General features: G+C 31.1%; 3 protein-coding genes across 3 annotated transcripts; all 3 read right to left on the bottom strand.

The window, feature by feature from the left end:
* Positions 1–7,627: 7,627 nt before the first annotated feature.
* On the bottom strand, positions 7,628–11,462 carry LOC122600172 (mitochondrial import inner membrane translocase subunit TIM17-2). Its single transcript, XM_043772844.1, has 2 exons — positions 11,359–11,462; positions 7,628–8,554 (listed from the first exon to the last, which is right to left on the bottom strand). The coding sequence occupies exon 2, from the start codon at positions 8,517–8,519 to the stop codon at positions 7,836–7,838; it is 684 nt and encodes a 227-aa protein (XP_043628779.1). The 5' UTR covers positions 8,520–8,554; positions 11,359–11,462; the 3' UTR covers positions 7,628–7,835.
* Positions 11,463–12,959: 1,497 nt separating this feature from the next.
* On the bottom strand, positions 12,960–15,800 carry LOC122601686 (pectin acetylesterase 8-like). The gene is made up of 12 exons (XM_043774427.1): positions 15,668–15,800; positions 15,196–15,278; positions 14,834–14,966; positions 14,647–14,726; positions 14,476–14,562; positions 14,180–14,304; positions 13,933–13,993; positions 13,795–13,848; positions 13,611–13,688; positions 13,428–13,533; positions 13,147–13,295; positions 12,960–13,049 (listed from the first exon to the last, which is right to left on the bottom strand). Exons 1-12 carry the CDS (start codon positions 15,798–15,800, stop codon positions 12,960–12,962), a joined length of 1,179 nt encoding a protein of 392 aa, XP_043630362.1.
* Positions 15,801–19,904: 4,104 nt separating this feature from the next.
* Positions 19,905–24,082, bottom strand: LOC122600171 (pectin acetylesterase 8-like). Its single transcript, XM_043772843.1, has 12 exons — positions 23,885–24,082; positions 23,679–23,761; positions 23,447–23,579; positions 22,969–23,048; positions 22,771–22,857; positions 22,418–22,542; positions 21,960–22,020; positions 21,305–21,358; positions 21,116–21,193; positions 20,890–20,995; positions 20,621–20,760; positions 19,905–20,189 (listed from the first exon to the last, which is right to left on the bottom strand). Exons 1-12 carry the CDS (start codon positions 24,015–24,017, stop codon positions 20,100–20,102), a joined length of 1,170 nt encoding a protein of 389 aa, XP_043628778.1. The 5' UTR covers positions 24,018–24,082; the 3' UTR covers positions 19,905–20,099.
* Positions 24,083–26,087: the final 2,005 nt, after the last annotated feature.

The raw sequence follows: 26,087 nt of genomic DNA on the forward strand, positions 1-26,087 counted from the left end.
TACACCGCCACCCCCATCTGCAGCAACAGAACTTGGTACAAATTTCGATCCCTTTTTAAAATCCAGAATTTTAGTTTTCTCATATTTTGATTTTTAAAGTTAGGGAACAAAATGCTTGATATCGGGATGCGAGTGATGATAATAGGCGGGTGTATGTTTAAATAATGAATTTTTGAAATGATTATATAATCATCATTAGTTATGTATAAAAGGATGTTTGAAAGTGCTTTACCTTTTTGAACAGTCATATTTAGATACTCTATGTGGCAATGAAGATAAACATGGGCATGGACATGAACATTAGGCAAGTATCTTCTCCTTACTTATGAGATGTCGTAAATGTTTGATTACGATTAGTTTCACTATCTCACAATATTCTCGGTGAATACACATTTAATATACTTATGGTAAATTTATATTTCTTGAATTAACCAGTCCTTCAAGCCAAACTATGTTTACTTTACATATTATTGTTGATCGATTATTTTATCGTGTATATGTGCCTTCTGCATTTAGGATTAAATTACAACAAGCTAGCTATGTGGTTGGGAGGTCAACTATGAGGTCTCTGGTTGCAGCTGATGGCACTATCAAGGTTAATATGATCTTCACTTTTGAATTATAAGGATTGTTTCCCACATATGATCAAGCCGCATTTGATTCACCTCGAGCTTTTTAGCATAGCAATGTCATTGGCTGTTATCGTGGACATGATTATGAATGGTTTTAGTGTAAGATTAGTACATGTTACTCTAATGTACCCTGAAAATTACATTAAAATTTGTCTGTTACAGGATAAAGTTTCTTAGAAATTTGTGTGTTATCGATATATTCATTTTTATTTTAGTTATGTAGATCTATATTCTGGTGCATTTGTAAATAGTTCCAAACAAATGAATGAAACATTTGATATTTGTTCCATTATAGTTTGGTCATCATAGTGACCTTTGTTTTGCCTGATTGCCGGACGTGGTCGTCATTATAGCATGTTAATCCCATCAATGTAATTATAATGACTTCTTCTCTTTTTTAGTTATTGTGTTAAACTGCTAATTGTTGTTTTTGTTGTAATTTCAGCTTCTTTTTGGATGATTGTAGTTATTTTTATCATGTTTCACTTATTCTATGTGCTTTTTTTTTCAATTTCAAAATGGGTGTCAACATTATTAGGGACGGGTATGATCTTGTAATCTTTGCAAGCAATCTGTAACGCCGTCGCAACGCGCGGGCATCCATCTAGTTATTTTATAATAAGAACAAGATTATAACATTTAAAACTTTATTTTGATGCATTATAAATCTATAAAATTAAACAAATTTATAATTACTTTCTTTATATAGGATTTTAACAATTCATACGTTGATTCGTCAAAACCAAAAATTCACACATTTTGTTTTACGCATCCAATAATGCATCTGCATCGAATTCATGAATCTTTTATTTTTCTACAATCCTTGTATTAGTGTTTATTTGAGAAATAAATACATCATGCAATGCATCAATTTAATAATAATACAGAAAGTATTAGCAAAATTTTGTTTAAAATCCCGGGTTGATTAGCTAGTTAATTTAATAAACTTTAATTTTCGTTCAAGTCACAACCAACCATCTATCTATCTATCTATCTATCTAACATCAATGGATATAATATTGTCAAATTTAGTTAAATCTATACTATATTATAAAAAATAGCTCTTTTTATTTTTGATAATGTTAAAAATATGTAATATTTTCACTTTGCACCCTTTAAAAAATTTTCACATACACTCCCTTCTTAACATTAATGATTAAATTACACTATCATTTATTTATGTTTTAAAATATCTCCTTTAACCTGTTACATCAATTATATACACAATTCAACGTCGCTCCATCACCAATCGTCGCCCAACTATCACACCGTCGCCGCCACAGCTACCGCCGCATCGCACGGGTACTGTGCTAATATATACGAAATATAATTAAGCGACGACTTTAAGTTGGAATTACAATAAGTTGTGGTTGTCAATATAAATCAAATTTGCCTTCAATCTTAGCTAAAGTCGATGGTTCTAGTAAAAGCATTAATGTGAATATAACTTCAATATAGACCAGAATGTGTATAAATTAAATTAAATGTTGTATCTCAAAATGTAGGTATAAATAAATTCTTCACTATATAAAAGTTTCTTATGTCAAAATGTAGGTTTGCTAGTAGCTTATAAACTTGGCACACGAAATCAACAAATTAATAACTTAATCGGAAACGGTTTTTTTTATATAACTCAGCAAAAGGCTATTTTTTTTTTTATAAGTTTATAATTGGATATCGTGGCTCGTTTGGTGTTCCATTTTAAGAATTGAGGGAACAAGAAAATAATTGAGAGGATTCTTGTATGGTTACTCATAAAATGAGATTTGTGAAGATATACATGCTGAATAGTTGGCTTTGAAGTCATGGAGATCTCATATTTCGAGATTAAAGTAGAGCAAACTTTAACGTATAATGTCTTAATCATAATCTAGGTGACCTAACCGTTAAACAATATTTTCACAAAAGTCTCATATATGATTTTTTTTTTTTATGTAATTAAAGCCGTTTTGAAAAGAAAAAAAAAAGATTTCTTCTTATGTAAATAACTTTAAAGTGTTAAATTGTCAATAATAATCGCAATATATACCAATTACATCGCTTCACCGTACATACATATCTCAGAAAAATAAAAATCTTTTTTAAATAACTTACATAAAAGAACATGTTCCGGGTACTCAATTTTGAAGGTATGTAAATTGTAAAATGATGTTTTCTTCATAAGGAATAGTAATATATGTACATAACTTTTCATTTCAGCTGGCGTGGCTAGTTTTTTTTTTCAATACTTCAATTACTTGTTGAGATAATACCAATCATATATAAGAATAAAATAAAATAAAAAAATCCAATTATAATAGAAGAGAGAAAGAATAATGGACGGACCAAGTTAAATATATAGTTGCGTTGGCTAATTAAAATAGGATGTTACATGTGTGGGTAATAAGCGTGTCCGCACGTGGCCGAGCATGTATATATGACTTATGTGAGTGTGCAAATTAAGCGAACAAGTAGTGACGAGGTATTTTGTGTTGCCAACAGAATCGAAAATCCATGAAACTCCGTTCATATGATCAGAGCATTAACTTCATGCCAACATATTGTATGTAAGTTGCTTTACATGTTTCACATTTTTGGTTACGAGGAATTCATTAATTTTTTGAATAAATTTATTGAAAAATGAATCATTTTTAATATCATCAAATTTTGACAGGTGTAATTCACACATTATCTTTCTTTATCTCTTTGATCTCTTCATTTTCCATGTGGCATGATCTTATGCTTAAAAGAATTTTTGATATAATATTTTTTTCCCGTTATTTTAGATATTATATTTGTACATTCGGTTCAGGTCGGATCGATCAAATACTAATAACATCAAAATCTAAGTTTTATTCATTGTCTGTGGTTTTAGGATATAAAAATTAAAATAAGTAGTAGTTAATATTGGAATTTTAAACTTATTGAAATATCTAATGCACTAAAGTTTTTATGTTAAAATAAATAGGACCCAAATTTTTTTAAAAAGTCAATAAGAATGAATCTACTTAAAAAAATATAAAGTTTTAAATAAATTTAAAAATAAAATATAACACTTCTTACCCTAAAAATAATAAGGGGGTAAACCCCCGGCCCTAATAATGATAAATCATTAATTGGTTGAGGGCTCGTTAATCATATATATATACCGCATTACCATTCCCCAAACCCACAATCCCCATATGTCGGCCGTTGAAACAACTTATTTGCATTATGCACATGTATATGGTGTCGACAACAAGGATCGAAACCGTGAAATACTGTGTTAGCCTTTTTAGTTTTTACATATGCGACCTATATATGAGATCACAAGTTGACGGTACGTGGCTTCTCTTTTTATGAGGATGTGGTTGAGATAAGTTTATTTGTTTACAACTAAAAATCGGTTTTAATTATTGTAATTTATCTACATGTAAAAAATATAAGATTTTTGTTATACGAGACACACAATGGTGCTCATTATTAGACCATATATCATGATGTCAGCATGAGGTCCACCATGCTCTTATACCATACATGATGAAGATGGATTCCCAACTCATTACATTCAAGAAATACTGAGTAGACTCAATTACTCTCTTGGATGGACCACGTACGATTATACGGATTGAGCTAGCTAGGAATCATAACTTATGATTAACACAGGAATCCACACGTTGTGACGTTACTAATTTCAAACCAAACATTTGTTTTAAAAAATGTTTGTATAGTAACATTGTAAAGTATAGACGACACTATTCTGAAGAATTGAAAAACATATATATTGTTATTTTTAACGTTTGTAAAATGTTTTATCGAATCTATTTTTATTTTTATTTTTATTTTGGCTATAGGCGAACCGCGAACTAGCTACCGTTGCTTACCAAATTAACAAGATAAGTAAAATGTTTAGTGTAATATAATGTATCACTTGTCCATCATCTTGTTGAAAATGGTCTAATAACGATAATACTAAATAAATTTAGATAGTTAGAAATTTATGAGTATAAAATAATCATATATTTTAGAATATTAAAACATTAAATAAAACACCAAGATCTAAACTCGTAACAATTATTCTTTTTGTCCCTATAAAGAGGAACAATTGAACGACTATTTGGATGTATTTCCTTTTCCTAGTTTTGGCCACATTCATCATCTTCCTAACTCGATCATCAACTAAAGTTTTCCTAATTTTAATCCAAATAGTTAAGGAACAATGCATGTGAAGGTTTACATATAGTTTTTTTTTTAGAATGACAGAATTTTAAATAATAATAATACCAACTAGCAAGGCGTTAGAGGGCAATACATACAAAACATACAATCTAGCGTACAACAATTATAAATCTAGATTCTACTCGGAACTTAATTAACTGCTTGTGCAAGAAGGTTTACATAGTGTTTACATGAGTAATTGGTGATTCGGTGTAGATTGTGCAGGATTGCGACTATAGTATATATATAGTCGATATATGATATTTTAGTCATATCGCTTGAACTATATGTAATTTTATCATGGTTTACATCAGTAATTGGATGTGGCATGTCACTCCGGTATTTGGTGTAGATTGTACATGATTGTAACTATAAATCATAAAATGTAACTAGTATCAGAATACATCAAATACATCTTTTATATCGAAATATTATATATTAATTAGAAATGTGATGACGTTGTTTACTTTAACTACTTAAAACAATTATAATAGACATATTGGAACTTGTTACAACTAGCTTACAAACTGCATGGAAAATAAAAGGTTGAAAGGTGTGAATTATCTAATAAAATAAGCGGTGTCATGAGACATTCATGATTTCATGTCATTTTCTACATGAATACAAAGTAGCTGATGAATTAAATTCTGATTACATCAATTTGTAATTTATTTGTATCTATGATATGACTAAATAATGATCATAACGTTTAAATAAGACTAAACTAGTTATAGTATCCACGTGTTGCTACGAGATACGCTTTTTACACGAAAAAAGTAAAATCATAACCATGTGAAAGTTATTTAATGAAAACATGAGAACCAAAAAATTCAATGGCAAGAAAATAAAAACAAAAACTTTGATGTGAAACAAATGTAAAAACGCTATATATGTATATTAAAAGACAAATAAAAATAGTCAAAACCAAATGTTTAAAAGTAAAATCGTAACCAGGTGAAAGTTACTTGATGAAAACATGAGAACCCAAAAATTTAGTGTCAAGAAAATAAAATCGAAAATTTTAATGTGGGGCAAAAGTTAAAAGATAGAAAACTTGTATATTCCACGCATAACGTATTTGTACATTCATATAGCTTTTTAATATATTATAAATGAGAATCCTAATATTTAGTGTCAAGAAAATAAAAATGAAAACTTTGATGTGGGGCAAATTTAAAAACGGTATATATATATATATATATATATATATAATGGATGAAAATAGTAAAACCAAATGTTTAAAAAGTAAAATCGTAATCATGTGAAAGTTATTTGACAAAAACATGAGAACCCAAAAAATCAGTGTCAAGTAAATAAAAACGAAAACTTAATTTGATGTGAGACAAATTTAAAAACGTTATGTATATAAAAAAAACGAAAAAAATAGTCAAAACCAAATGATGAAAACAGGAGAACTCAAAAATTTATTGTCAAGAAAATAAAAACGAAAACTTTAATATGGGGAAAAAGTTAAAAGATAGAAAGTTTAGGAGGTTAAAATGAAAAATGGTAAAAATTATTATGTGTTATAAGAATTTATACATTCTACGCATAACGTTAAAGCTTGTACATTCAACGCATAAGGTACTTAAATGAAAATAATTAAATACCAAATGTTTAAAAGTAAACCGTAACTTTGTGAAAACTATTTGATGAAAACATGAAAACCTAAAAGTTTAGTGTTACAAAAATGAAAGCGAAAACTTTGATGTGGGATAAAGTAAAAAAAAAATAGAAATTTTAAAAGTTGAAACGAAATTTAGGGGGTTAAAACGAAATTTGGTTAAAATTTAGGGGTTAAAACGAAATTTGGTTAAAATTAGTATGTGCTTTAAATGCTTGTACATTTTAAGCATAAAGTAATTATACATTTACATAAGTTTTTAGTATATACTAGTACATTTACCCTCGCGTTGCTTCGGGACATGGTTTTTAGATGATAAAGTGTTGGATATAAACATAATAAATTCATCAACAAACATAACTTGTAATCGTTGCAATGTACATAAGTAAATAAAATAAAACATATAAAAACAATATAAATAGTAAGATGTATTAAAGAAAAAAAAACACAAACACACAAATAACTATGTGAAGCAAATAATGACAATATGACGACGGTGATGTAATAAAGTGTCTTACTTTAAATGTTAAATTAACGTAAAACGTAACAATGATTTAAATTAGAGTTAATTTCACAAATCGTCCTTGTGGTTTTACCAAAAAATCATGTTTCCTCCTTTAAATTTCAAAATGACACTGAAAGTCCTTTATACACGGATAATAGTCACGTTTAATACATCTTACTATTTATGTTGTTTTTAAAAGTCCTTTAAAAGTAAGTGTGAGAATCGTAATGTTATAAAGTTCGAAGGTTAGTAAGAAAGCCAAACAAACGAATAAACAATTTTCAGGAGTAAAACTGTAAATATGTGATATTTGTGTGGCAAAAACATGAGAACATAAAGTTTGTTACTAATAAATGGAAAAAAAGAAGTTGAGGGGGGTTAAGTGTTAAAAGATAAAAATTATAAGGGTAAATTAGAAAATGAATGGAAAGATGTGTATGATATGATATATTAGGTAGTTGTATTTTATGCAAATTAACTTGTAAAATTAAAGTTAGTTTTTAGTATATAGGTAAATATATAATATAATTAGACGGATAAATCATTTGGTTTACACCGATTTCATTGATCGTTCACAGCTTATCGAAATTAGATGGATAATGCTTGTTTGACTCCGAGTCAGATATTTGATTCACAAGTAAAATTGGAAAACATACTTTAAAATTTTTAATTGTTGATAAAAGTAAGAAGTTTTAGAACTTAAAAGTGGAGAATGGAGATTTAAATGAAATCAAAGTAACTTGCTTCATTCATACATTATGAACTAAACCTACATGCTAAACCTATTCAATAACACAAGGAAACAGTACACGTTATGAACTGAAATATAACTTCTTATATCGATTCCAAAATGCTACAAATCCAGACAGAAAATTGGCGACAAAGCTTTGGTTGCAAATTATTTGTATTCAAAGGAAGGCGGGTTTGGAGCATCAAAGCTTTCCAAAACCTGTGTCTTCGCACCGCTGTTTTGGGTGGTCTCTGGCTGCTTTTCGCCACCAAACAGCCCTCCAAACCATGATGATGAAGATGAGTCTGGCGTCGTTGATGATGATCCCATACCACCCATGTTTACTTGAGGTTGATTAGGAATATGACCCATCATCGGGGGCATGCCACCCATGTTAGCCGGCATAGCCTCTTCCATTGGAGGAAGATTCTGGGGTGCACTCATGAGCTTATTCAACATGATTCCAGCTCCCTCGATCATAGCAAGTAGCACTCCCCCAAAAGCTGCTGCCCGGGAGGCGGCACCAAGTCCCTGACGCATACTGAGGAAACCCCCAGTTGCGGCACCAGCTATTATAGAGTTCCAAGGATCCTCTTTCTGACGAAGATAGACCATTGTGCAATCAAAAGTGGAGAAAAGACCACCCCAAACAGCAAAACTGCCACCGACACGAGGAGCATTCATTCTAACTGCTTGAACCCCTCCGACTAAACGCTCACCTGCTGGCGAGTTATAGGTGCCTCTCAAGAAGTGGTAGGCTGCACCTCCAACAGCACCCATGCCAAAGGCTCCACCAACATCGTCAAGTATACGGTCTGGACAAGGTTCACGAGAAGTCTCTGGGGTTCCCATCTGTAAGGCGAGAAACCGCGAGAAATGTACAGCAACTGCAGAAAGAAACGTGGGTTGTTCATGAAAACGATGTTAAAATGATGACAAAATAATGCAATGTATTCCATTTTAATCATTATTATATAAACATGAAAGATAGCCTGTAATTCTATTCCTACTCTGAAGAAAAACATATACGACAAGGTATATATGCACTTGAGTTAGCCCATGACCCCCAACTCTTCAGTAATCACAATGAACTGCAAGTCATAAACCCTAAACCACTTGATTTTTGACAATGCTTTTAACACATCCAAACAAATGTCAAAACTGAAACACTACAGACCCTAACATCAAGTCATAAATCAAAACTTATAACAAGCATGGAAATCCATGTTGGAGTAACATGTGAAAATACAAGAATTCAAAACATGGTGAAAATACAAGACACAAACAGATAGAACTTCCTATCAATTGAGATCAAAACACTTACTATCTTTCAAAACAGCTATCAAGCCAAGAATTCACGTTCCAAACTCCAAAATAATGGACAATGATGCAAAGTGACTATCTTGTTTTAGTTATCAGTCCAGTTGGGACATCCAAAAAAGAATAAAGTGCACCATCAATAATACAGTGGCTAATGTAGTGCAAAGAATTAGTCTTGCAGTTTGTGTTTATATGGTGTGGAAGAAGAGGAATGCAAGAACTTTCAATAGAAATCAGACTCTTAAAGAGAAGCTAAAGGAACAAATAAAGGAAGTCATAAAATGTAGATTGATGAGACTGCAGTTTAAAGAAGGAGAAGCTAATAAGAGATTGGAGCAGACATGGAACTTGTGAATACAAAATTGAGGTATGAGGCAGTGAGCATAGGCAGTTGGCAGATAAGTATATATATGAAGAGCAGAATCTTTTAGGGGTAGATGTATGTTAGGATATAGAATATATAAAGAAATAGATAGAAAAGTATATGTATATGTAAACTTGGGGAATGTCCAAGTCTATACAAAATTGATGACGTGTAACATAATTGATGATTAATAAAACTTGAGGTACTGGCCTCTTTTGAAAAAAAAAAGAAAAAAAAAGTGCACTATCAATGTTTAGTGTTGAATCAATAGCAAATTAGCAATAAAAACCTTGGAATCAGTTTTCTCTCAGCGTCTCAAATTTATTCCGGTTCTGAAGAGAACACACCAAAATACTCAATAGGACCATTTGAACCTAAAGGTCAATCAATAACAATAACAACCTCAGAATCAATTTTCTCTCAACATCTCAGATTCATTTCGGTTCTGGAGAGAACACGCCAAAAAATATTCAATAAGACTGTATGAACCTAAAGGTCAATCATTTTCCAACACAATCTAAAATTTATCCTTTTGTCTATTATTGCCATCAAGTTAAGTACATAGACAATCACTGCGTGCCTCAAAAATGTAGAAGCTAATAGCACAATAAAGAAGTTATAAATTCAAGCTCTCAGTGTTAAATCTTTGAAATAAGAAGTTCAAACTTCAAAGCATGTCACAAGAAGAAAACTAGTATACATTTAATTTTTCAGTATTATATCTATAAAAAAAAGAAGTTTAAAGCATATCACACTCTTCACACGGAAGACACTATTCTCCGGCTTGTGTAAGTTCAACGAAAAGTTCAAAAGAGACATGCTAGATTTGACAAATATTGTTTAAAAGATACGAGTGTTGAAAAGTTCAACGAAAATTGATCTACTCATTCAAGATTTTAAGAGACATGCTAGATTTGACAAATATTGTTTACAACAGATATCTTGTAAATCTTAGCTAATATCAATATCATGTCATGCTATACGACTATTACAAGTAGCCTTTCAATTGAGTACCTTGTATTCCAAACACCACTATAAACCATTACACCAAATCATTCTTTCACTATTTCATAATACACTAATACAGTAGCCTTTCAATAGGTCATATAGAAAAAATACCAAAATTTCGAATATCAAAATTGTATAATCCAAAAAGCTGCTCACTTTGGCCTCCAATTCTCCAAATGAATAACCTTTTGAATAGGGCATTCTATCAGGATCCAATTCTACTTTTCTTTATGTCACTTATAAGCCATTAAAGCTTCCCTTTTGTTTTATTTTTGGTTTCCAATTTGGTCATTGAATCTTAGTTTTTCATCGTAACCTCAAAATGAACCATTACTTTCTCTATACTCTACACACATGTCAAAACTTGAACAGTATGTTTTAACATCAAATTTTGATTTCATCGTCTATAATTCACATCTACTTTTCATTTGTACCGTATCCCAATTACGCAATTAAAAATACAGCCATAAAATTCCGACAAGCGTAAACATCCTAAGAAAATTTCCATCTCATCTGGTTTCCTTGTTTTAAATGACCTAACCGGAACACAAACCTAACCGGCTCAAAAAATCAAGGTATTTCACAGGGAGACTTCTTTCAAGACGACGAACGGCTACATCAATCTCGAAACAGCCCCACGAGAAAGAGAAAAAAAAAAAAAAAAAACCTTAACTTTCAACTATCCCCCAAAAAGAAATTATTTTTTTCATACAAAACCTCAAAATGAAAACACCCAAAAAGTAAAAATGAAAATAACCTACAAATATCATAAATAAACAAAATCATATTTAATAAATAAAGCAACAAGATTTTATCATATTTTAGATCGTGACCTGGGAAAATATAATCTATAAATAAATTAGCATCAATATATTTAAGCTTAATTAACAATCCAATCAGAATAACAAAAGGAAAGCATAGATTAACAGATGAAATAAAATAGAAATTAAAATAAATAAATAAATAAGAGGGTGGAGGCGCAAATATGAAAAACAGTACCTGGGTGGCCGCCTAAGTTGTTTTCACGGTAGAAATGAACGACACGATTTGTTTTAGAAAGTTGAAAAGCAAGTTCTTGTTATAAGTAGTGATTAATGTTTTTTGTTATTTTCAGATTGTGCACTCAAGTTTCATTCGTTTTTGTATTTGCCACACCATCTTTCTTAAAATAAGTTTTGGATTTATGTACGGTGTATCTTCGAATCGAACTAGGTAATATTAATCGTATAGAGATTTAGTAATGCGAGTATTTTGGAGAGATTTAGTAATGCAAGTATTTTGGAGCTTGTATACTAGTATGATGTTGTAATTTTATTTATTTTATTAACAAAGGGTTGGGTATTGTAAAACTAGTATTAAAATAAAACAAATATGACAAAATCTTGAACCTTAATCATGTATAAATTGATGCACGAAGATTCACGAAACAATTGATGCACGATGATTTTCATGATACACGGTGATTTTCAGTGAAGAGAAACCTATCGTTTTATTTGTTTTACTTTAATACTTGTTTTATTTTACCTAGAACCTTATTAACAAATGACTTTTTTATAGAAACAAATTGATTCACTGCCAAATGTTGAGGTCCCAACTCGACAACGAATAGTCAGCTGTCTAAACCGGATTTTGTTTCCAAGATCTGAGAAACGGTACCAAACGAAAAATCCTGAGCAACGGTGTCAAATGGTGTTGTAATTTATTTATTAAGCGTTTGATATAATAGTTTTATAGACTTGGCTAAAAAGTATAAGTTCATGTCATCTCAGTTTGATGTTCTTTTGGTCTACAAATCCACATGATAATAGTTGGGTACTTTGGTTATTAAAAAGAAATGATTGATAAGATTCAATATGTTTTTATTGAGAAAACAAAATACCATGGCTAAGACCACCAAAATTCAAAGGCCCGAAATTATTAAATGATGGGATTAATATATAGAATTTTTTGGGCTTAACGCAGAGTCACAAACACCCCCTCCTGATCCTCACGCTTAACCTTAAAAATAAATAAGGCACTAACGGTGGAGCTAATGAACTAGTCTTCACAGTGGAGGTAGTAATATGTTTTTGAGCTTCCTTTGAAATTGGAAGTATATTAATATGTAGCCAGGTATATAAAAATGACCTTGGGATTTATCTGGGTTCGAGTCTCACTTCTCATATTTGTGGAGTAGATTAATAAGGACTTTTCGATAATTATGAGTTTCATACCAGACATGCGTGTAATTTAGAAGTAAGAGTAGATTAGAATGTCGTTCTAAAAATAAAAATAATAATAAAAAACATGTCAATAAACTGGCATTAACATTTAAACTTGTTTAAAGCCTTTGAAAGGCTTGAGCCCTCACTGAGCATCTACATCTCACCTTTTCTCGTATCTTACATCTTACAAGTAACATTATTATTGTTCTTCACTTCTTTGTAATTCAATGAAAAGTGGAGACAAATGTATAATGAAATATTCAATGAAGACTAATATATGGATTATAAATCAATATATGTTTCTTTTAGAAGATATCTCGGAAAACATGTACAGCCTATTTGTCAAAGCTTGCCATTTATATATCTTCATTCTGTGGATGACCATCAATCGAAACCTTAACAATAGTGAGGCAACACATGCTCGGCATCAATCTTTCGGACCTCACTTTTGTCATAAAACCAGTCACCGACTCCCTCTGAGATGGTCTGTAAAATCTCAAATAATATTAGGACGACAAGTCAACAACGATGAATGTTGTTTCTAGCTAGCCAATGTGTAAACGGGAAAAAAAAAACAATTTACCTTATCATCCAATACTCTTGAGGCAGGATTTTCCAACCATGATGATTGAGTTTCAGATTGGCAATGAGTGTAACACGTATTGATAAACATTCCATTGGACGCATTGTTTCCACTGGCCGAAACGCTCTTTAAAAAATCAGACCGAAAAACTGGATCACAAAGAGGAACAACAAATACCTTAGTGACATTGAATTCAAATAAGTCTAGGTAGGCTTGCTCTATTGCTTTGAGTTTGTTCAAACTAAAAATAAGTAAAATCAAGAAGGAAATAAGTTGATCACCATCAAGTCGGTTGAGTTGTGATGTAGAGCATTCGTTCAAATTCGTCTTACACTTGGTGAAATCACCATTGGGATCAGCTTCATACGATGTCAAAATGTTGTATACCTTGGTGAAAGATAAGCGATTCAATGAGAAACAATGTAATATGATTATATGTCATGAAATACAAGCATAAAACTAACCTGCCATGTATCATAAGCAGAGTTTAGTATGAAGATAGGTGTACTAATAAAAGGCATAACAAATTGAGGGTAGAAACACTGCAACATAAAAAAAAAAGATCTATAAGTAACAATTTGAAGTCAAATAAATACGGGAAACGATGAACTGACAAAATTAGAAGTATATGGGGCATGGGCTACATACTAAACCAGGTTTCATAGTCGATGTACATCCAAGCGGTAAACGTTTTGTTGAACCCTAAAAACATAGCAAGTCCGTTATTTGTTCATAATACAATAAGGTAAACTCTTCGTACTTGAGAGATAGCAAGGGAGAGTCTACATGTAAGGTAACAATTTTGTCGTAGTATTCTTCAAGATGATACTCTCCTGATAGATCTTTCCTGATAAAACATAACACGAATTAGCTACATATTTCTTGTCATAAAGATCACTACAACAATGTTTTTATCATTAGCCGATATACTAAGTTTCTACTAATGACTATGGTTTCATAGCAACCAGATTACCCAATCAATACTAATGAAGTGCTGCTTTGGATACATCAACCAAAACATGATTTAGCTTACACGTGAGAAAAATAACCAGCATCAGGAACACATTTCACTCTAGTAGTTGATGGGAAGAAATCCCGAAACTTATCACAATTGAGTATTGCAGCCAATCCACCAGCCGAACATCCAGTGAGAAGAGCCTATAGGCATCATTTGTCAGCCATCAAGTCAAAGAACATACCGAATGTGAAATCTAACAAAACTATTAAAACAGAACATGATATAGGACCATAACACTAATGTACACTTATTTGATCAATTTGTGACCAAACAAAATTTTCTTTATGAATAGAAAAAAAGGGGTAAGTTACATTTTGTGCATCCTTCATTCCAAAGCTCATCAGCTCCTCATTTATTGCATCAAATACCCTTGCACCTCTGTAGTAAAGGTTATTTACCTATATACAAACGGTAACAAAGTAAACTTATGCTTTGTTATAAAAAATCGTTAACAAAAACTAAAATAAGATTAAATTACTTACAAAATCGACTTCTTCCACATCTCCAGTAAATGATGACCCGTCACAGTATCTCATGATGACCCTATTCCAATTATAAAAGTCTATAAAAAACAGTGATGTTGAAGTTAGAAAAACAAAACCAAATCTTGAAAAACAGTACATAATATAACTGAAGTGATGAAGCATATACACAAAACACAATTCTTACTTGGATTTAGGTCTTGTTTATTGCTCAAGATCCCACTGAAGTCCAATTCGAACATCAATTTAGATGATCCCAATCCATTACTCATACTTTTTCTTTCGACACAATTTTCTACTGTATGGCACCAGCCTCCCCACTGATACAAGATAATCTCACTTAAGCTTTAATTCATGGTGATGGACTAATCTACTACGTGATTCAGTAAATATGTACACAATTTATTCAAACATATTCTTTTGTGATATTTGGTTAACTTGTCCAAATTTTCCCAAAAAAAACATATTCATTAGACAAATCTTAGTCTTTTTCGTTCATTGAAACTATCTTAGTATATTATACATTGGCTATGTCGACATGGAACAGACCTGCATATGAACCAGCCAATTATTAACGCCGTCTCCAAATCCTTTATCGAGCTGGTATGCTGGTGGGCTTCCATCTAAACAAACTGTACCTCCAACAAAAGATATTCACTTATTTACTATATTGCAACTTTACATAAGTAGAGACCGAGATACCATAAAACCAAGAAAACTAATTAGCATGACTTAATTAAGGGGTGTTCGTCTGTTTGTAATCAATGCAGTCCTAAACCGGACCTTACAAATTTGAGGTTTGTAATGTGACTATTAAAATATATAAAATAACACACTTCAAAAATGTATGTATATGAACCAAAGTTTATATTGACAAGTGGTTTAGAAAAATTCTAGAGCTAAGACTCTAAGAGCCAGACCGAAGATAGCACGTCGCATTTGGGCCAATCTCGCAGTTGGGTTGTTATTGGGTTTTGCACAAAAAAGATTGTTGAGATAGATGAATCAACAAACTAAGTACCTGCTCCTTTGGCAACAGCACTCTCAATAATGGTTATGCCCACTCCCTCCAAACCATTGATTTTTGAAAACAGCATTACGGATACTATTAATATTGTGTATCTAAGCCACTTTCCTGCTGTTGCTGTAGCCATTATTTCTTTCTTTGGTAATAAGACTTAGAAATGGTTTAACTTGAAAATGGTCCGATCTTATGCGTTTGTGATGATGTATATGTACTAGTAAAATATATTTATAAAAAAATCTCCTAGGAAAATATTCCTTTGAGATCAATCATCATTAATAGTACAACTTTCTTAGTGTTATTACTAAAGAAATAATATCATACCATAGAAATTGATACATTTAGCATATACATACTTCATTTACTTCACTTGTATATACTATGCTCTTAAATATTGTACTTAATGTTGTACTAAATTAATGGAAGATTTGATAACCTACTAGACTAGATATCATAAAACACTGGTCTATTGAATAAACTTTTTTCAATATATCCGATAAATTGAAATAATTAAATTTTGAGTAAAATGTATTTATTTTTGTGACTGGATATGTTTTTTTTTATTTGGACCGACAACCACTTTATTTCGTCAGAAAATTTCAAGAAATCATACATATTTACAAGTTACAACCCCAATACTAACTGCTTGAAATCAATATCATATCACTTTCCATGAGAAGGGGTTGGGGCCCAGTAAATCGCTTATGAAAATTTCCTTCAACAAGTCTGAATCGAAACTAACTTTGATATGTTTTTTTTATTTGGGCCGACAACCACTTTATTTCGTCAGAAAATTTTAAGATATCATACATACTTACAAGTTACAACCCCAATACTAACTGTTTGAAATCAATATCATATCACTTTCCATGAGAAGGGGTTGGAGGTCCAGCAAATCGCTTATTAAAATTTCCTTCAACAAGTCTGAATCGAAACTAAGTTTAAAAAAAAATTAAAAAATAATAATAATAAATCACTTTAATGGAAGTGTTGTTAGAGAACAAATTATATACGAGTAATTACGAGTTTGAAAATGGTCCGTGATCAAACAAATTTCCGTATGAAGACAAAGAGTAATGCGAAAATCAAATGTGGTAGGGGAGGGGGATATTTTTTTATTTATATACTTTCAAAAAATATATATTTATTTATCTATTTTTTTAATATTGATAAAAAATAACAAATTATATTATATTATATACTATACTAACTGAATGGGATGTGAATAGTAACTCTTCCGCGTGATGAGTTACTATTCATCCATGTCACAACCCACATTATTATTCGGATTTTGCAAAATCATATTTCTTTCGGGGTTTTTTTATACAAGTTACTTCTTGGTTTATTTGATATTTTTCCTTTTGGGTTTCCAAATAATTATATTGAAAATGTTTATCTTTTTGGTTTTTAACAATATTCAGATTATACCATATTAGATTTCTTTCAAGTTTGAAATTACAAGTTCATTCTTGATTTTTTACATATATTTTTTCTCAGGTTTTCCAAATAATATATAAAAAAAACCTAACTTTGATGCACTCATTGCGGGTTCGAATCTTGACAATGTCCTAAAATGTTTGCTCTCTCATGTATAGATGGGTATAGCAGTTCTAAAGCCCCCTCACTACATTTGTATGTGACAAGATTTAAACCCATTACTCCTACTCCCCTAGAAAGAAACCACATAAAAAAAAACTCCCTAATCACTAGGCTTTCACCCTAGTTAACTACTATTTAATGAGCATTGTGTATGATCTCGATTGTCTTTTTGTTAATTAAATTGTGAGTAGAATAAATGAAAATGTTATTATTAAATAATAATAATGTGATGTTTTGTATAAGAAAAAAAAAATACATCGCATAATACATTTTGATTGCTAAATAAGAATAAGTGATTGTCCGATGAAAATGGGGGAAAAAAAAATACTCTTACATAATACGGAGCATATAAGATTAATAAATAAGATTCATTTATTAGTAATTGGCCATCAACATAAATAAGATTGATACATTTCGATTGATAAAGAATAAAAGAAATTTATTCGTTTTCAAGGTTTTGAGATTATTAACTAACAAAAACTACATAAAATTTAAAAAGTCCTATAACAATAACATAATTGAGTTGGGAATTTCTTATTTTTAACATTGTAAAAAAAAAAAAAGAGAACTTTTTTCTTCCCATAGCAACGCACGGGTTAAATATTTTAGTTACATATAAAACAACACAATATATGATATGAATATCGGTAAGTAGTGCCAAGTTGTTTATAATGTCATTCATTTAAATAACTACATATATTGTCTATGAAGGCCATAAGTACAATATTCCGTATTATTTATTAATCGACTTCTCAAAAATACTTTTTCTAACTTGTGTCGTTAGTGTAAAATATCAATTTTCTTATCAAAAAATATAATGATGTTAATTTTTTTCTGAAAAATGATAAAGTGATAAATTTTTGTTTCTTTCTATTTAAATATGCAATTTTCATTTTCTGAATTGAAAAGAATTAATCTTGATGCTTTAACATGTACCTAAGGACACCGTTAACCTATTAAAAGAATAATGTCCGATACATTGAATAATGCAATTCTGTCAATGAAGGCATTGTATCATATATCATATAACTACTAAAATGAAATTTTGTATTTGAGTGATTAGATATGATACAAGATTTGTAACGATAATACATATATACTTTCTTTGAAAGGATGAGTTTACAAATTTACAGAAATTGCATTGACCATATATAGCATGGGCAGACGACTAAATAACTTTCGACATCCATATGGACCATATGCACCAAAAAGCCCAAGCGGAAGCTAGTTGGGGCCCGGATAGCAATCACTAGATATTGAAAATTTGATTTACTTAAATTGGGATTAATCACGGGATTTGTACACAGTTGCTCATTATACCTTTTTATCGATGAGGTTTACCCACAAACTTTTTTTTTTTCGTACACAGTTGACCCATAGTTGACCGGATTACCGGTTATAGTCGGTTAATGAAGCTGACATGGATTCACAACAACATGATTAATCTCTGGATGACTAATGTACTTTTCCTATTGTACATGCATGGTTGGCTATTGAATTTTTTTAATTGATGTGTGTTACCAACAAAGTCTTAAAATTTATACATGGTTGACCCAAAATTTCAAAACTGGTTCTTTCTCATACTCAAATCTTTAAAACTGCTTCTTACTCTAAAAGAAAACCCAGAATTTTTAATAAAAAAAACCAAAAGATTTTTCTAAAATAAAATCCAACAATAATATACATGTTGTAGTAGAAAACGTTTGATTCAGAAATTTGTCCCATTTGGCTGACAATTTGGTAGATAATCAGAAATACAAATTACAATTTTCCGGTGACTGAGGGGTTAGCGTTTGGAATTTTATATAGAAAAATCTTTTGTTTTTTTTAATTAAAATTTATGGGTTTTTTTTAGAGAAATAAGCAAATTTTGAAGATTTGAGTATGAGAGAGAACCAACTTTGAATATTTGGGTCAACCATGTACAAATTTTAAGAGTTTGTTGGTAATACACATCAATAAAAAAAAGTTCAATGAGCAGCCATGTACAAAAGGAAAATTACATCAGTCATCCAGTGATTAAACCTGTCGTTGTGAATCTATGTCAGCTTCATTAAACGTCCATGTTGTTGCCACATCATTAAAAGGGTGATTACCGGTAATATGGGTCAACCATGTACAAAAAAAAAGTTTGTGGGTAAACCTCATCAATAAAAAAGTATAATGAGCAACTATCTATAAATGGGAAAGTACGTTGGTCTTCCCGTGAATAATCTCACTTAAATAAATCTTAACAGAAAGAATTTAACTTTATTCACTTATCAAAAGGCATTTGATCGTTCATTAGTCACCTAACTAGTTAATGTTTTCATCAAACTAATCGATATGTAAAATTCAAATAACTGTATTATACTTTTCTTTTCTTTTCCTTTGTTCTGATAGGGGTTATATATATAGTTTGTGACATTTTATACCAAGTATACACTGCAATATATACGTAGGTTTTAAGTAAAATAAAACAAGTATTAAAGTAAAACATATAAAAAATAGGTTTTAATTACTTCACTAGAATTCACCGTGCATCATAAAAATCATCTTGCATCAATATATATGTGAATCTCCGTGCACCATATTTCTTTAATATTTATTTTACTTTAATATTTGTTTTACAATAATATTTATTTTTATTTCGGCAAGGGATAACTTATTCATTTGTTACACGACTATTTTGTCGTATAACATATATACATGATACATGTCTTCCTTTAGAAGAGTTCACTAAAAATAAAAGAAATAATGCACGTAAACCATAATATTCAACAATTTTTTGTCATATTTTTTTCAATATCTTTCGTATTCTGTATTTTGTGGCGATCGATCGAAGTGAATGCTAGCAATAGTGTGGCAACACATTCTCGGTATCAATCTCTTGGAACAGGTATTTGTCATAAAACCAATCTGCAACTCCGTCCGCGATCGTCTGTAATGGGTTTTAGACAAGAAATATTAATATATTTATTAAGATTCATACGCAAGCTAGCTAGACAAGTAGACATGTATAGCTCATGTATTATACTTGTAGGCAGTGTGTCGGCTTAAGTTTTTAAAGACTTTGAGCAAAATCATATTTTAAGGCCTAATCTATTGACATACAAATTCAAGTTAGCAAACCAAAAAAAAAAAAACTCATCTTTATATACGTGGCTACATATTAATATACTTCCAATATGAAAGGAAAGTTAAGAAACATATTACTACCTCCAATTCGAAAGCTAGTTCATTAGTTTCAGGTTAAGCGTGAGTATCAAAGTGAGGTTTATGTTAAGGCCCAATAAAAAAAAGTCCATATATTAAGCCCAATTCCTAGCCCATTATTGCTATTGGGCCGACCCTGCTTGGCCAACGTTTTACCTTATCCTCTAATTTTGTAGATCCAAACCATGCCGATTCAGTTTCAGCTTGGCAATGAGTGTAGCAAGTATTGATGAACATCCCTTTGGATGAACTTTTGCCACCGGCTGAAATCGCTCCTAGAAAATCTGACCGGAAATCTGTAGCACAAAAAGGAAAAACAAAGCTTTAAATGACCCATCTTTATTTACCTTTGTAGGATAAATAACTAAAACCTTTACATTAAGAAAGAATAAATAAGGTAATTGCACGCATTGATATATAAATACCTTCGAGTCTTTGGAGTTGGGTTGATGAGCATTGATCCAAACTAGTCGTACACTTGGTGTACTCGCCATTTGGATCGGCTTGATATGTTGCAAAGATGTAGCGTACCTTTGATAATTAAATTTATAACAATTAAAAGATTGGTAATAAGAAACCTAACAACGTATCATATATGATTGAATGTCATGATCGAATTACTAATCAAGGATGTACGTACGTAGAACTGACCTGCCATGTATCATAGGCCGAGTTCAGTAAGAAGATAGGCGCATTAATATAAGGCATAGCGAATTGAGGGTAGAAACACTACAATATAATGCCATTTGAAATTTGATAGATTAGTAACAGTTTTGACCGAATTAGAATTAAATAGGCGCTGATGAATGACTAATATAAAAGTATTAATCGGGAGCTTACTAACGAAGCTTTCATTTGTGAAGTACATCCCGAAGGTAAAGCGTTTGCCGAACCCTACAATAACCATAGCATTTACATGGATTCTCAAAAAGTTATGTGTATTTCTTAGTTCTAGATTACATGACGGTTGCAAGAGAAAAAAATTATAAGCCATATGGTGATTTGTATATCATTAATTTATAGTCCTATACCATTAAATATGCATAACATAATTATATTGTATAATATCTTAAAACATATTGGAGGTGTACGATCATCAAACATAAAAAATAAGTTATCACGAAAAAGGAAAATTAAAACGGGTTGTTATTTTAGACTTACAAAAAAATCTACATGTAAATGCCACATAAACGTTAGCAACGCCGTTAAGCCAGCTAGGTTAGTTAACGATGTTCCAATAACCGAATGGTGAAAAGGGGACAGAAAGTGAAAGTAAAGTGGTTTTATATGGAAAATAAATAGGTTGTAACATAAGGAACAAAATAAAAATAAAAAAGGTTACTATTTTAGAAAATAAAAAGTGGTTACCATAATGGAGGAAAATAATGTTAAGAAATATTAGGTTTCTTTATTAAAACGAAAAGAAAAAAAAAAAACCTTACCGAAGAAGACTATTTGTATGTAAAAGTGAGAGACAGGGATAGAGAAAAAGTACATGTAGTGTTACGACTTTATCGTAGGTTTCTTCAAAATGGTATCCTCCTGAGACGTCTTTCCTGTTTTTTTTAGAAAGTAGTGTAAAGTAATTACATACATTTGTATTTAGAATTAAGAATCTTTTTTTTTTTTTTTTTTTTTTTTGTTGCCAAATATTTGTACATGAAAACAATTTAATGTCATGAAGTTTTTTTCATCGATTTACAACAAATGGTGTTTTGTATCAACTTAGCGACCAATCTTTACACAAAATCGAGCCAAACACCAAATATGGAATTTTTTTGGTCTTAATTAATTAATTCGGTTTCTTTTTCGTTTCAATTTCAAGTTAACCAAGTTACACTAGCTATATGATAATCCCTTGCTAATTATTTTGTGGATTAGCGATTGCAAAAAGTGAAATAAAATGAAGTGACCCTTTGAAAGTAGAGATACAAACAGGATTAATTAGCTTACGCGTGAGCGAAATAACCGCCGTCAGCAACACATTTGACTCGAGTACTTCCAGGGAAATATCCCCGAAACTTGTCACAATTCAATATTGATGCCAAACCACCAGCTGAACAACCAGACAAGATTGCCTATTTATTTACAATCTTTTGTTAGATTAATTTGGTAAAAGATAACAAAAATATTAACTTCAATAAACTCAAGTGATGATAACCTAATATTGCCGTTATGTGCTTGTTAGTTGTGATAAGACCATAATTACAATTTTAGCTTATCATCTTTTAATCAGTTTGTTTATTAAACGAATTGATATCATTTAGGTAATTTATATCAGTAAAAAGAAAGAGGTGATGTGTTACATTTTGTGCATTGTTCATTCCTTTGCTCATGAGCTCCTCAACAATGACTTTGAAGATCCTTGCACCTCTAAAGTAAAGGTTATTATCCTGTATGTATTTATATAAAAGGTTACAAATTAGTTTTTTTTTTAAGGTTCAAATTAAATTTATACCTATAGATATATTGGTTCTTAACTAAAATTAAAAAAAATTTCATACTAAATCGACTTCTTCCACATCGCCAGTAAATGAAGCCCCATCACAATATCTCATGAAGACCCTATTCCAATTGTAGAAATCTGAAAAATCAAAAGCATTTTTTATGTTAACAACACAAAGACACACACTAGTTGAAACTAGGGATGAGCAAAAAAACCGTTGACCCGTGCCCGACCCGAAACCGGCCCGAAGCCCTAACGGGCCAGGTCACGGGTTGGACGGGTCGGGCCACCGGGTCAGGTAAAGGCAAAAACCGAAAAAGTGTGAAGGAAAGCCGTAACCCGTCGACCCGACCCGAACCTTCACGGGTCACGTTTTCATGCTCTTGCGGGTCACGGGTCGGGCCGGGTTTCGCGGGTCAGGCCGGGTTTTCACGGGTCGGGCCAGGTTTCGACCCGTGCTCATCCCTAGTTGAAACTCTATATCCGATTTCATTTGATTATGTATATTGCGCGAGTAAATAATTATAATATCGTACATGGATTCACTTCGTATTTATTGCTCAAAATCCCATAGAAGCCCAACACTGGCATCAACTTGGATGATCCTAGTCCGTCGCTAGTGGTTTTTCTCTTAACACAATCTTCTACAGAATCGCACCATCCTCCTCCCTAACGCATATATATCACACGTTACATATATGTTTTACACATTGTTTTACACACGTTACATATATAACGCATACAGTAATCGCGATCGCTTGAACAAACCTGTATATGAACCAACCAATTGTTTACGCCGTCTCCAAATCCTCTATCGAGTTGATATGCCGGCGGGCTTCCATCCAAACAAACTGCAAATTCAATCAACATAACTCATTCGATCTTCTTTACTAAACTTTTTATTACTAGAAATACGAGTATAATATATATTTTCGATTTAAAAAAAAAAAAAAACGTAATGCATGTATAACTACCTGCTCCTTTGTCGACAGCACTCTCTATAGTTGTAATATCAACTCCCTCCAAACTTTCTACATTGAAAAAGAATATTACAAATGCTATGACTATGCATTTAACAAGACACTCTTTTGATTGCACTTTAACCATTTTTCACTTATTTGGTATGTTTCTATACAATGTGTGTGAAATATAGGATTGTTTCTAAAAGCTCAAACGCGTATGAGATGAAACAAGTGATGGGTCGTCAAGGGAATATGATGTGTTGAAGTATTTATTGGGAACTTAGGATAAAGTTGTTTCATTTTTTATCCCTATGACCTTAAAAGTTATATATGATCCACTGAGTTTGGATTTATGCATGTCATGACACAACTTTTTAGGTTTTCGTCGTGTGTTAATTATTATTGTATGATAAGATTAAGGGAACGTCTATACACATCAATTTAACATAAATACCTAATATATGTAAATACGTTCTTATATATTCGTATATTCACTTTGATCAGAAAAGTCAAAGTATCATACTAGTTGTATTAATGTATATTTCTCATATGGTGGGTGTCTAGATAATCATTCATTACTATTTAAAAATCCACTAAACGGGGTGTATACATTCATACAATGAGTATGGTACTTTTGATTTTTCCGGTCAAACTAATTATATGTACAAGAGCATACTCATCATATATTAGGTATTTATGCCGAAATGAGTATTTCTGTAGCAAGACCCTAAATTAATATGCTATCATTATAGTTTGATAGTAAATTAGTAAGTAGAATTGATAAAAACCCAATAAGAAACTCAATCTATTGTGGAAAATCTAAAATTTGGAGCTTTAACTATATCTCTCTGTTATAATTACATAACTATTTCTTTATCTAGTTACTTTTTTAGCTTAAATTATGATTTGTATAGTTAAAGAGCAACACTAATTCGGATATCTCTAGTTTGATCTAGTTATGTTTGCTGTTAACATTTTTTCCCCTTAAATGGTTGAATGCTATAAATATTTTTGAAGCATTACCAAAAGCAAAGGCAAATATAAATATGTTTAGTATATACATCAGAGTTCACAGGGTAATGTATATGGCATATACTACCAAATTTACAATAGTTGGGGACCAAAAGAAGAATATAATAAACAACAAACGCATATATAGGGCACAATCGAAATGTATAACACGTCAGTAAAGACCTCATGTGTCAATCTAAGAAGATGCCGTGTATGCAACTTTAGAAGTAAACCATAATCATGATTAACACCAAAATACATGTGAAGAAATTAGCGATATTAACATCTTGGTGGAATACATATTCATCTTCTACTTAGAATATGGATGTTTAAACCATTGGGTAATAGCTCAGTGGCCACCATCCGTCACTTTCCAGGGGAGGTCTTGGGTTCAAGTCTTGTCAAAGGCAAACTTGAAATAATAAAGGGATTATTAAGTGGTTGAAAATCACCTGAACACTAGCCTAGAGTTAATAGGCACCAAATAGTACATGGAATTATCGGGTTTCCATCAAATTAACCCTTTTTTGTATTTAGAATAATGATGTTTAAATGTCACTAAAACAAGATAATGTGTAGTAACCACATTCTATGCTCTTAATGCTTTCTCCAATAACACAATGTAACCTTTTTTTTTTTAATTCCAGAATATTTAATTACAATCATTAGTTAGATGAAGCATTTACCCAAAATAAATATTTAAAAAAACTCATTGTTTATAAATTTCTAAGTTGTCCAAAAAAACAAAGGATAAATTCCTAAGTACTACCAGTGGGTAAGCCACTATATATGCATTGGGCCAAAGCCCATCCCAACATTATAATCTCCTTATGTTTTATTTAAAACAAGTTAATAAAATTTTGATCGATAATGTATTTAGCTTATTTCATCAAAGCTAAAATTCTTTCTTTTGATTAAGTTTTTAAATAGACTTGTATGAGTTAATGACAAAAATCACCATATTTTAGCACTTATTATTTTTTTACAAATTATATTACATTTTGACCCACCCTGAAACATAATCTTGACTTTGTACTACACTTGTTAATTTGTTCAAAACGTATGATGAACAAGCTATACATATGTATATTTATTTTATAGTGATAATTAATACCACTTTTAATAAAAGATTTGATTATTTGAACATGTGATCGATATATACTCTTTGTTGTTCAAATTTCAACCCCTTCAATTCACACGTAAA

This window comes from Erigeron canadensis, chromosome 5, assembly GCF_010389155.1.
Source record: "Erigeron canadensis isolate Cc75 chromosome 5, C_canadensis_v1, whole genome shotgun sequence".
NCBI lineage: Eukaryota > Viridiplantae > Streptophyta > Magnoliopsida > Asterales > Asteraceae > Erigeron > Erigeron canadensis.

Bases quoted from the DNA above. Each gene is read 5' to 3' on its own strand.
- LOC122600172 (XM_043772844.1), bottom strand. From the start codon at position 8,519: ATGGGAACCCCAGAGACTTCTCGTGAACCTTGTCCAGACCGTATACTT.
- LOC122600171 (XM_043772843.1), bottom strand. From the start codon at position 24,017: ATGGTTAAAGTGCAATCAAAAGAGTGTCTTGTTAAATGCATAGTCATA. The intron at 23,049-23,446 runs GTACGATATTAT...TTGATTTTTCAG, and splicing joins TAAATACGAAGTGAATCCAT to ATTTCTACAATTGGAATAGG. The intron at 20,190-20,620 runs GTAAAACGTTGG...AACCCATTACAG, and splicing joins CTACAAAATTAGAGGATAAG to ACGATCGCGGACGGAGTTGC.
- LOC122601686 (XM_043774427.1), bottom strand. From the start codon at position 15,800: ATGGCTACAGCAACAGCAGGAAAGTGGCTTAGATACACAATATTAATA. The intron at 15,279-15,667 runs GTACTTAGTTTG...TTGGAGGTACAG, and splicing joins TGCTGTTGCCAAAGGAGCAG to TTTGTTTAGATGGAAGCCCA. The intron at 13,849-13,932 runs GTAGACTCTCCC...CTATGTTTTTAG, and splicing joins ACAAAATTGTTACCTTACAT to GGTTCAACAAAACGTTTACC.